This window comes from Pelophylax lessonae (assembly GCF_965119305.1).
Source record: "Pelophylax lessonae genome assembly, chromosome: 3".
NCBI lineage: Eukaryota > Metazoa > Chordata > Amphibia > Anura > Ranidae > Pelophylax > Pelophylax lessonae.
The window spans coordinates 41,579,004-41,592,185 of NC_138770.1; the positions used below are offsets into that span (position 1 = coordinate 41,579,004).

A 13,182-nucleotide genomic window follows, 5' to 3' on the forward strand; every position below is an offset into this window, starting at 1 on the left:
GCGGCATGCTAAGAGGCTAACCAAGCTGCTTGTTAGGCATTTGGGCAAATCCCAAAATTATTGTCAGGATCCCTGCGGAGCCTTATCCAGCTCTGTGACATCAGCCAACAGCAGACCTTAGCATCCTGTCAACTGAATCTGAGTCACAGGAGTGCAGAACTAAGTGCCCTCCTGTGACTCACAGGAGAAGTATGGCCAAAACAGTTCTGGCCATACTTCTCTTTTAAGCCTTAATAATAGATCTGTTTTCCATGAAACTGTATTTTATTTATTGGTACATGTTCCCAATCTCTTGTCCATCACCCTTTTAAAGGGAGGCAATTCATTTTTAAGATTCATCTTCCATTGATGCCAATAGGGTTCCTAGTAACATTCGCAATTTGCTGAGTTATGGATGTGTGTGCTGAACACCCCTGTGAATTGAACCCAAGCAGATTCTCTTATTTTTTATTTTTCTGTAGAACAGCTTTTAATGCATTGACACTGTGGCTGTCTGTGCCCCCCCCCTCCTTTTATAGTTAGGGGTTGGCTTCTCCAAAAGCCCTTGCAAGTCTGCTGACCATAGTTGAAAGGCAATGAAGTGCACCATGGTTTGTTCCAGGCAAATTTGTGCAAAAGTTTGTTGGGTTTGTGAACCTTGAACCTCAGGATTTAGCTCGAACCCATGGCAATGGCGAACCTAAACCTCATCTTCAGTATGCATACTTAGGACATACAGTACATACACAGTAGAGGGCTGCATTGGGTGCAGGACCCGCCGCAAATCTCGCGGGAGGACTCACTGTACTTGTGCAAGCTCTCGCTACAGCTATGGTTCCTTCCTTCCCCAGCGCAGCCAATAACCAACACTGATACAGTGCCAGACCAAACCATTACACAGGAAAAGGAGGGGGGGGCAAAGAAGAAAAGTCTTCCCTGACCTCGCTCCGCCAGCTCTCGTTACTCTTCTCAGGGTATGGTACATGACTGTCAGTGTACCATACCCCGTCGGGTGCGTCGGTCCTGGTCGTACATTCAGCGGGTGCGGGTTTAAGAAAACAGGCCCGCGCAGGGCTCTAATACACAGCACAAGGCCGCATTCACGATATAAAACAATTATTGGGAATGCAGTTCCTCTAAGCTCCACAAGTTGGTGATCTCACTTATATCGAGGGGATGCAAACAAAGGATGTCTCTACGGTATGTACAGACAGAAGTTCTATAGAAGAAGAAAAAATTTGATTTTTTGACTTACCGTAAAATCCATTTTTCTGATGTTCATTGACAGACACAGCTCCTGATCTTCTTAACAATTGGGTTATACAGGATTACAGGATTAGGACACTAGGCTGAAAAAAAGTCTGGCTACCCCTATGGGCAGTCCCAGGGGGTATACTTTCTCTCTCTGCTATAGGTACTCAGTTTTGTTACAAGCAGTGTCAGCAAAATTACAACTCCACAGAGGGGTGGGTGCTGTATCCGTCAATGAACATCAGATAAATTAATTTTACGGTAAGTCAAAAATCCTATTTTCTCTTTCGTTCATTGACGAACACAGCTCCTGATCTTCTTTACCATTGTGACATCCCAAAGCAGTGTTAAACATGAGGGGTGGGAACAGCAGAAAATTTCCAAGGCTAAACTGTAGGCAACCAGGCAACAGGAGCTCAACCAAAACAACTGGAGCCCAACTGGAAAAAAAATAAAAATACACCCTCAAAAAGGACCAGGTCCTCTAAACAGCAGCCTGCAAATCCTTGCAGTGAAAAGAAGCATCCGCAGATGCTAACATTAACTTAACAAAACTTTGTGAAAGTGTGCACAGATAACTAGGTGACCACCTTGTAAACCTGCATCACCGACACCTGATGACGGAAGGCCCAGGAGGCACTGAGTGCCAGAGTAGAGTGCTCCTTGACAGGGAAAGGAGGAACCTGACCCCTGATGGAATAGGCCTGAATCACTGTCTGTCTGATCCATCTGGAAATGGTTGCAGAGGAAGCGGACAACCACAATAGAGTCTGGCTTCCTAAAAGCTCCGTAGCTGCCGGGTACACCCTAATTGCCCAAACCACATCCAAGGCATGCAAGGCAATTTCCTTCAGATGTTTTGGCCTCGGACACAGGGAGGGCAACACAATGTCTTCATTCAAAAGGAAATCAGAGACAACCTTTGGAAGGAATGACGGACAGGGGCGAAGAACCACCTTATCTCTGTGAATCACCAAGTAAAGTGAATGACAGGATAACGCCGCCAGTTCCGACACCCTGCTTGCAGAGGTGAAAGCCACCAAAAAAAGCCACCTACTGAGGCAGCGTAAGCAAGGGAATCTCCCGAAGTTTCTCAAAGGGAGACTTCTGGAGGACCGAAAGACCCAAATTGAGGTCCCAAGGTGGCAACGAAGACCGCACTGGAGGAACCAAATGTCAAACACCCTGTAGAAAGATACGCACAAGGGAGTGTGTGGCCAAGGGTCGTTGGAAGAAGACCACCAAAGCCGACACCTGGCCCTTGATGGTACTGAAGGCCAATTTCTGTTCAACCCCCCATTGCAGGAAGGTCAAGATCCGAGTCACCGAGAGAGAGCGAGGATGAACCCCAAGAGACTCACACCACACGATGTACGTCTTCTACGTATGATGGTAGATCTTCCTAGAAGTAGATTAACTAGCTTTTAACAGCGCTGGAATCACGGATTCAGACAAACCCCTATCCTTCTGCACCTGGCTTTCAACAGCCAAGCTGTCAAAGCCAGAGTCTGTAAAGGAGGATGTAAGATTGGCCCTTGGGACAGCAGATCCTACCTGAGAGGAAGCTTCAAGGAACGTCGGCGACCAGCCGCACCAGATCAGCGTACCAGGCCCAGCAAGGCCACTAAGATGACCGGAATCCCTTCTGCCTCGATCCTGCATAGAAGTCTTGGCAGAAGCTTAAGAAGAGGAAAAGCGTAAATGAGATGATACTGACCCCACGGGGCCACCAGCACGTCTGTGGCATCTGCTGGAGGATCCCGTGACCATGCCACGAACCTCTGCACCTTTTCTGTTGAGCCGAAATGCCAACAGATCCACCTCGGGGGTGCCCCACCAGAGACACAACTGATGAAACACCTCCGGATAAAGAGACTATTCCCCCTGGTCCAACGCCTGCCGACTGAGGTAATCCTCCTGCCAATTTTCCACCCTGGGAATGTGTACGGCGGAATGGGCTGGAACTAAACGTTTTGCCCACCTGAGAATGCCAGCTACTTCCAGAGCCATCAGGACACTACTTGTGCCCCCTTGGTGATTGAAATAAGCCACGGCCGTGGCATTGTCTGATAGTATGCGCACTGGACATCCTTGGAGACGATCCGTTCAATGTTCCAGGCACAGTCTGATCGCTTGGAGCTCCATGATATAGATCCATGGTCTGGACTCAACAGAACTTCTGTTGAGAACGCCTCCCCACCCAGACAGGCTGGGATCCGTGGAGACCACTGTCCAATACAAGGGATGGAAGGATTTGCCCTGCTGGAGCGCCAAAGAACGAAGTCACTAGATTAGGGGCCCTTTTGTACCCCGGCTCAGCTGGATTTTTTTTGTCCAGAGACTGCCGATTCTTGTCCCATTTGATCAGAATCTTCCTTTGCAGGGACCTCGTATAGAACTGTGCAAACGGAACCGCCTCAAAGGTCATCCCCATCAGGCCCAGCACCCACATTGCTAGTCCAGAGGGATGACTATCTGCTGGAAAGCAGAAGGCGAATTGCTACCTGCAGTTTTTGGAGTTTGTCCAGAGGAAGGAGTACTCTGGCTAAGGCCAAGTCTAGAGTCAGACCAAGATAGTCTAACTTTGTGGAAGGAACCAGAGCAGACTTCTGAACATTCAGAATCCAGCTGAACTCTGTCAGGACTAGTATGGTGATCTCTAGGTTTTCCACCAGCGCAGCAGGAGACTCCGCTCGCAGAAGATCATCCAAGTAGCCCAGGACCACCATCCCCCATTGATGTAACAATGCTAGCACCGGGGCCAACACTTTCGTGAAGACCCGAGGAGTAGAGGCGAGACCACAGGGTAATGCCACAAACTGATAATGCTCCTCTCCCATGGCAAAGCAGAGGAAGTGCTGGTGACCGACACATATTGTAATGTGAAGGTAAGCGTCCTTGATGTTGATGAAGTCAAGAAAATCCCCCAAATGCAGGGAAGCCACTGCCATGACTCCATTCTGAACTTCTGCACCCCACAAAGCAGTTCAGAGCCTTGAGGTCCAGAATCTTGCCTTCCTTCCTGGGGACTGTAAACAGGTTTGAGTGAAACCCCTGAAAAAATTCGGAAGTCGGAACCGGGACAATCACCCTTTTACGTATAAGGTCTTGCACATCCCCAAAGAGAGCCTGTAAGTGGACTGGGGACAGTCGCACGTTGGAAGGAAAGAACCTTTCCAGAGGGTAAGAACGAAACTCGATCTTGTAGCCGGACTTGTAGCCAGACCTGCTATAACTGCAGTGACTAGTGATGGAACTCAGAAGTGTTTTAGCAGTCATCATCATCTCCTGGAACCTCCAGGATGAGGACAAGATGGGACAAAAGTCAAAATCCTGGGACTGTCCTGCAGAATCCGTAAGACTTGACAACAATACCAAGACCATGTTCACACTATGAGCCATTTATTGGGGTTGCAGTTCCTCTGAGCTCCACAAGCTAGTAACCTCATGTATACTGAGACAGGAAGTTTCTATGGAATATATAAAGTGATGTCAGGTACAGACAAGAAGTGATGTTGGATACAGACAGGAAGTGATGTCAGATACAGACAGGAAGTTCTGGGTGAGAGGTGAGTCAGGAGGAAGTAGAGAGAAGACGTTGCTGGAAGTGGCAGCAGGGAAGGTAAGAAGATCTTATTTTCTATTTACACCCAGTAACCCCCCCCCCCCCCCCGTCACGTCCGTCCTCTTCCTCCATAGTCACTGTGACGTCTTTTATCTCCAGCAGATGATGATACACACATATATAGTGTGGAAACCTAGATTAACCCCTTTAGGATAAGAACTCTTCCCCACTTACGGGGGAATGTTAGAGACATGTTACCTTCTAACCTTAGCAGTCTCTTGAAATGATTAATGAGATTCGGATTTGGATTCTACTAAAATTGGAGCCCAATTTCCAGGATTAGAATTTTGGTTGATTTTGGTGCTCACCCATAATGCCCTGCTCAGCTTTTTACCTGGTCAGCAGCCAATAGTTAAAGGGAGGTGTATAACCCCACCCCTCACTATAAGTGGGGGTGTGAGATCAGCCAATTACAGGGGGGAGGTAGATAACCCTATAGGCTGGTGCACTGCTGTAATTTTGTCCACTATCCTGAACTACCTCACTTCCTCTGATTGGCAGAAGCCCATTGAGGACTATATTGTTTCCTGTCATGAGCTCCAGGCAGTAATCTTTGAAAAGCTGGCTTCTATTACTGGGCTCCAAAATGGGTAATTTATGGTGGGTGCACACATGGTGTGGGAGTAGGAGAGGGACAGAACCCCACTTGTCAGGGAGAGAAAAGGTGTAATGGCAAAGAAAGAAGCCAGATGAGGAAGAACAGTGCAGGTTTCCCTTAAAGGTGAGCATTCTCAATTGAGGGATCCAGAAAATACCTCCTACCGCCAAAGAGATATTACACAACAATTACTGGGGATAATTTTGGAACCCTCTCCTTATAAAAGATCTGCTTGTACACCCAGCAACCTGTAAGCCTTCCATCACATTGCTTTGCCTCAGATGTACCTTGTCATCCTGTGCCTCTCTGCCTGTACTTGATTTATCTCAGACAGCGCCATTCCACTAATCAGTCATGGTCTTGTTTTGAACTTTACCGTAACAGCTACGTTCAGTCACCAATGGGGTGTGCTCTGCTCCCATTTCTTGGTGTCATTTCATAAGCCCCACCCACAACAGTGATCCTCAATGAAAAAGGGGGTCTAAGATCAGCCAACAATGTGGAGAAGAAGTTGACAATCCCATTCCTCAGTTTAAGTGGATATATGTTTACCCTAGCAAACCTACTAATTTCTAGTACACACGATCAGAAAACTGGATGACAAAATTACTTTTGAAGCAATCCTATGATAATCTGATCAGTAGTACACAGCTTTAGGGAGCCGATCACAATTCATCCAACAATATCTGAAGGAACAAGCAGAAAAATGACCAAGACCATGAATGCTCGGATATAAAAGGATACATTACAATACAATACAACACATTACATCACTTCTGAAGTTGTATTCTATCGTACGAGAATTTTCGTAACTTTAGTAACTTCTTCATTTTCGATATAAGCCTAGCATGCAACAAAAAATGGATGATCATTTGTCCAATAATCTCATCGTGTGTACGAGGCTTAAGACCCAGTCTTCCTGAGAGTGTGGTGTATTACTGAGTATGGTCTAGTAGGATAGGTAGGGTAGGTTGAATGTCACATAATTTTAACAATTGTGAGTGAAGAAAATAGATAGGAAAATAATAAAAGAGGAAGTAGGGGTGAGAGTATGTAGGGAGTCCCGGGGGTCATCTAGCATTAAGCTTTGTTGGGTGATGATGGTATTATTTACAAATTATACAGTAATCAAGGATCAATGACCCGTCAAAGTTAGACAGGAGGAAGTAGGAGATGCACGGTTGCCATATTATTTTAAATATGGGTATTCTATTTTGTAGTGTGACTTCAATATAACCATGTATTATAGCTTTGGTAACTCTGCAAGCAACAGCTTTTAAAAATACAAATACTAGAGGGAAGCATCTCCCTACACATGTGCTAATTCCAACTGGGGGCATCCCGACTATTACCCCTTACATTCCCATCCTAATGTTCTACAGTCATTACCCTTCAGATAATTCTTTGCTTTCCATCAACAGAAAACCTGCATAGATAACATGATCACACCAATGAGGATGGAGGAGGACCAGAGTCACATGACTGAGAGGATACTAAACCTCACACTGGAGATCATCTACCTGCTGACTGGAGAGGTGAGGAGGATTCTGGGAGGTCACATGACATCACTCTTATCTCTAATAATAAAACTAAGGCCGGTGTAACGTTAGAAAACCATACCTCGTTAGAATTCCATACCCTCGTCACTTCCTGTCCGAAACAGCTGAGCAGCGTAGGAGTGTGCATGCTCAGAGCCCCGGAAACATAATTGAACAGCAGAGAAGTTGAGAAGTGCGCATGCTCGGAGGGAATGAAATTATCACGGTAGTGTAAGTAATGTTACACTTGCGGCGGTTACATAAAACAGGTCGGCTACAAAATGGGTCATCTCCGCTCCTATCCCTGTCACTTCCCTGATGTCGGCTAATAAATATAAAAGCGTCGGCGGGTGTCTGACATGTAAATGATGGAGATCTCGGCTCCGTGATCCGCTTTTATATTTATTAGCTGAGATCAGGGAAGTGACAGGGATAGGAGCGGAGATGACTCATGTTGCAGAGGAGCTGTTTTAATGCAACCGCGGCAAGTGTAACGTTAAACACACTACCGTAATAAATCCATACCCTCCGTAGGTGCATCGAAAGTGACGAGGGTATGGTTTTCTCACGGGTATGGTTTTTTTCACTGAACGGACCGGAGAGGTTTGGGAGGATTCTAAGAGGTCACATGACATCACTCTTCTCTATGTTAATAAAACACAGACCTGACCAGAGAGGTGAGGAGGATTCGGGGAATGTGACATTATATTGAATACAATTTTTTCTTGAATAGAATTTTCCTCCAATGAAATCTGGAGATCATCTGACCATCACAGTGCCTCCACCTCACTCCCTGGCACCTGAGATTAACAGCAATAAGAAGATTCTAGAAGTCACCAAGAAGATGGTGGAGCTGCTGACAGGAGAGGTGAGCGGTGCTGGGAATTCTGGGACATTATCCAGTAACAGACAAGGGATGTGTCTGGATGGTGACTGTATCATTGTGTGTGTCAGGTTCCTATAAGGTGTCAGGATGTCACTGTCTATTTCTCCATGGAGGAGTGGGAGTATTTAGAAAGACACAAGGACCTCTACAAGGACATCATGATGGACAATCGGCCGCCCCTCACATCACCGGGTAAGAGGAGACTCTGGGGGAATTGAGGTTGGAAACCTAGGAAACCTGGGGTCCTAGTAGATGATAGGCACAGCAATAGCATGTAATGCCAAGATGCAGCAAGCAAAGCCAGTAGAATATTAGCATGTACTAAAAAAGGATATTTATATATATATATATATATATATATAATTCTACCAATTTACAAAACTTTGGTTCTGCCACACTTGAGTATACTATCCAGTTCTGGTCACCAATCCACAGGAAGGATGTGCTGGAATTGGAGAGAGTCCAGAGAAGGCCAACAAAGCTAATAAGGGGGCTGGAGGACCATGATTATAAGAGACTGTAAAAGAGATGCTTAAGAGGGAATATGATAGCAATATACAAATATCCTAATGATGAGTCACTCAAGAAGACACGCGTCCATTCAGTGAAGTTGGACGAGAAGTGGATTGTATAACGAACTATTAATAATGTTTTTTTTTCAAAATTTTCAGTCTTTTTTTAATTGTTTAGCAAAAAATAAAAAACCCAGTGATGATTAAATACCTCCAAAAGAAAGCTCTATTTGTGTGAAAAAAATGTCATATGGTTACAGTGATGCACGACCATGAAATTGTCATTCAAAGTGTGACAGTGCTGAAAGCTGAAAACTGGTTTGGACAGGAAGGAGTTGAAAGTAACCAGTAGGCAAGTGGGTAAATAAAAGTGGGTCAACAAGCCTTAAATCATTTTTTTTTCTGGTTGAACTGAACTCATTGGAAAGCAGTACACCTTGATTGAAACCCTCTGGAATTTCACACACTGAAGGGGGTGAAAAGTAGGCAAGTGGTTAAACTGCTTAAGCGTTTTAGCAGTATGGATGTGGAACTCTATTCCACAATCGGTGGTTTTGCGGGTAATGACGCTAATTAAAAAAAAAAAAACCTCTTAGATGGGCATCTAATTGAGCACAATATACAGGGATATGGGAAATGGTAGAGACATAATCATCATAATTCACACAGGTTGAACTAGATGGACTGGTGTCTTTATTCAACCTCACCCACTATGTAAAGGAGAGAGCAGTACAGAGGGTCGACCTAGATCCCCCATCATCTGATAAATACAGTATGTAGCACCCCCCTTGGATAGGTGTTAGGATTAGGTAAATTTAGCTTTGGCTCACTGTATCCAGTGAAGCTGCTGATTTGTTGTCAGGCAAAATTAGTTGTGCTCACTGTAATCAGTAGAGCTGTGTGATTAGTTAGGTCTGTTCGGTGTCTTACTTGCTGCTGGTTTGATTGCTTCCTCTGCTTTCCAGAAAACTGTGGATCTCTCTGAGACATAAGTGTGGAGCAAGGCAAATGAGTAGCATGAAAATGTATACAGCCTTGACCAATCTCAGGGAGGGTGGCCCTGAAGGCTGCTGGGAGTGTGTATAAACACACAGACACAGAGCATCCAGGTCTTTTCCTTCAAGAGAGGAATGCAGCCTAAGGGGGGCTGGTTGCCCTCTTAGGCAACCCTGCCATGTGCTTGCCGTTCGTGAGGCCTCAGCTGGGCTGCCTGAGGGCCTGCATTGCTGAAGTTACAGAGAGCTGACTGAAGGGCTGTCATCTGGAGATCTAGTCTGGTATCACAGGGAGAAGGTGTCGCAACGATGTTGGAAGGAGGCAACCAACTGTCCAAGGACATTTGTGAGTACAGACTGCTGTGAGAGGTCTTAAAGACTGTGGGTTGCTGCCACCCCTCCTGTGCTAGAGAGTCAGCTGTGTGTTTGTATAAAGGGGACATTGGCTGGTGTCCGGAAGAGCTCAATTTATCTAATTCTATGTGAAGGGGCTCCGCTCTGATTGCTCATAGAAAGGAGGCTTCAAAGCCAAGTTCACAGTTTTCTTTTGCATTGGCTTTTGCTTCAGTTCTACAGAAGGAAGTTTGCTGTCCCCATGTACATAGTTCTTTTTGGAGTATGCCACTCAATTCCTCAACCCTATCTAAATCACCCTCAAAATAAAAACACCATAAAAAAAACACCCCTGAATATGTCATTGAGTCAAAGAGTGACTGTGATTGTGTGCCTGGCTTCGGGCAATTACTAGGAAAAAGAACCCGGGCATATTTACAACGGCTCCTACAGGGGTAGCGCTACAAACACATAGAAACAATGTATTCAATCAGTGTGTGTGTTTCCTACAGATGGATCCAGTAATGGGAACCCACCAGAGAGATGCCCCCGTCCTCTGTATTCCCGGGATTCCACACAGGAAGGTCACACCATCCCCCACCATCATCAGGTAGATGAGGAACAATCACTGATAGTATCATTAGGATCTCTACATTATCTGCATTGTTACCATTGATGTCATTTTTATTATATATTCAGAGTGGAAACCTGAGAGATTCTAAAGTTGATATTAAAGAAGAGATAAAAGAGGAGGACAGGGTGATGGAGGAGTCAGAGTTTCTAAAGGGACACAAAGATCTGTACCAGGACACCATGGTAGAGACATCCACATACAGAAACCCACCAAAGACATGTCCCCATCCTTTGTATTCCTGGAATTCCACACAGGAAGGTCACACCATCCCTCACCATCATCAGGTGGGTGAATAACGATTACTGTATTGTTAGTTACACTTTATACTCAGTATGTTTGTTACAATAAATGTTAATTGTATATTCAGAGTGGAAACCTCGGGGATGATAATATTATTGTTAAAGAAGAGTATAAAGAGGTAGATGAAGAGTATGGTGTGATGGAGAAACACAAGGATCTCTACAAGGACATTATGATGGAGTCATCTAATAACAGAAACCCACCAGAGAGATGTCCCCGTCCTCTGTATTCCCAGGATTCCACACAGGAAGGTCACACCATCCCTCACCATCATCAGGTAGATGAGGAACAATCACTGATAGTATCATTAGGATCTCTACATTATCTGTATTGTTATAACTGTAGCACTACTCCCGTGGGATCTGCTGGTTATGGATTCCCCTGGGTTACCCATAGCAACAACTTGACAATGCAGCATATTCTAAGTACTTGGCTCAGTCAGAAAACACTCCAGGGGTTTTGGTTTTTGTTGTTTTATTTGAGAATTGGGATAGGAGAAGGGATGAGTGGGATACTCCAACTGAACAACTATACACAATTGCTGGGACTTTCAGATTAGCTGGATGCGGCAAGGCCGCTGCTTCACCTTGCCACTATAGTGAAGTAGAATTAAGCGAACTGTACTGTACTGTGTGAATCACTCTTCAGGGTCCTACTTGGCACCCCTTTTTGTCCCTACTCTTCAGGGTTCTACGCGGCACCCCCTTTACTCTGACACACTGTGTGAGCTGACCCATTGATCCTCTGACTTCACTGGAGTGGTCCCCTTCCTGGGCAGACCCTTTGGCAAGTCCCCTGGTACTCACGGACACTGCTTTTCCCGGAAGACTCTGCCAGCAGCTCCACTGTTTTACAGGATCCTCTGCAACTCAGCTCAACACTTGGTTCACTAGGCCAACCGCCTATGACCACTTTCCTCATGCAACAGGAGGAAAGACAGCTGTCAGCCTCCTCCTGGGACCCTGCTTCCCGCCAAAGATGCCCTGTCACATGTCCCCTCAGCTTTTATGAGCAATCCCAGGGTGCACTGCAAGAATGCCCTCCCACTGGGACTCTCACAAAAGCCAATTTGTCACTGGCTAGGTTTCCTCCACTGTCCAACAGGCTCCCCTATTGGATGCAGTGGGGACACTCCCTCAGACCCAGTGAATCACACCTGGAAACATGCAACAGACAACCTAATAGATCAGGCTCCCCTGATAAGCAGAAGGAGCATAAAATGCTTTGAACCTAGCACCTAACTAGGAGTGTGCTACACAACTGATGTCATTTTTATTCTTTATTCAGAGTGGAAACCTGAGAGATTCTAAAGTTGATGTTAAAGCAGAAGAAGAAGAAGAGAGGTATGTGAGGGTCGATCAGCAGTCCATGGAGGAGGATGGAATAACGGGGACATTTGTAGAGGAGGACACTCCTACAGAGATCAGCACAGGTGGGTCATTAACAACAAATCCATTCCTCCACCCATACTGCTCACTGATTGGTCCAGAGTAGGGCAAGGACTGGGGGATATCAGCCTGTAATACCCTGGTCACTTTCCTGAGCTGTGTTCCCCGTCCTGTATTCCTGTATTTCTCTCTGATAATCTTCCTTCTCTGTGCTGCAGACACAATTTATGTATCTAGACTGGATGTATGGAGATTCCGGGGTCCAGCTGGCAGCAATATGTAGATTTTCACCATAGGCGTTGCTCCACCTAGGCACCTAGGAAAATGTGGATTTTATTTAAACTCGATATTTGACCTAGACACCTGTGGCAGTGTGCCTTGGGTCTTCTTCTCCATGCCCGAGTCTAGTAAGGTCTAGGAAAGAGGAATTCTCCCAGGATTACTTGTTCTGTTGTTTGCTGGCTGTGCCAGGTGGAGGGATATGTCTGTATAGTCTCAGACCCAAGTCACTGAGTGCAGTCTCAGGAGATGGGAGGAAGCGGTCTGGGACCTCTTCAGCTTGTCTTAGTTAAGTAAACATTTTTGGGGAGATTTACAAAAACTGGAGCACTCCGAATCTGATGCAGCTTTGCAAAGTAACCAATCAGCTTTCAGGTTTTATTAAACAAGTTAGAAGCTGCACCAGATTCTGAGTGCTCCAGTCTTAGTAAATTGCCCCCTTAGACTACCACTGATTACTGAAAAGCAATTTTACTTGTCTCTACCATTACACTATATAATTTATATTGTACATTATGTAGTCTTGAAGAGGTTGTAAACCCACTCTTAGAACTTGTACCTATAGGTAAGCCTTTAATAAGACTTACCTATAGGTACTGTAAATATCTCCTAAACTTGCACTGTTTAGGAGCTATTTACTTTTAATGCAGCTGATGATGTAATCGGCGCATGCGCTCTGAAAGGGCCGTTCCTTCAGAGCTCGTGCCGTGGACGGCTGCTCCAGCGCACATGTGCGGGAGGGATGTCATCGCACCTCTGGCCAATCAGATGGGCAATCAGATGAAGGAAGCAGGACAGCCGAACGTGTCGGCCATCCTGTCGCTGAGCGGGCGGCACTGCGGGGGCTTCGTTCTAAGGTAAGTA

The 13,182-nt window shown here is 45.7% G+C and overlaps 1 protein-coding gene and 1 pseudogene across 2 annotated transcripts in view; both read left to right on the top strand.

Moving 5' to 3' along the window:
• Positions 1 to 13,182, top strand: part of LOC309550683 (uncharacterized protein) — a 3,164,715-nt gene that overhangs the window by 867,327 nt on the left and 2,284,206 nt on the right. The window contains exon 28 of the mRNA XM_082251018.1: positions 10,230 to 10,327. Coding sequence (XP_082107144.1) covers positions 10,230 to 10,327 — 98 coding nt within the window. The remainder of the gene's footprint in view (positions 1 to 10,229; positions 10,328 to 13,182) is intronic.
• LOC309550030 overlaps positions 1 to 13,182 on the top strand; it is an 86,021-nt pseudogene that overhangs the window by 40,248 nt on the left and 32,591 nt on the right. The gene's annotated exons all lie outside the window — the stretch shown is intronic.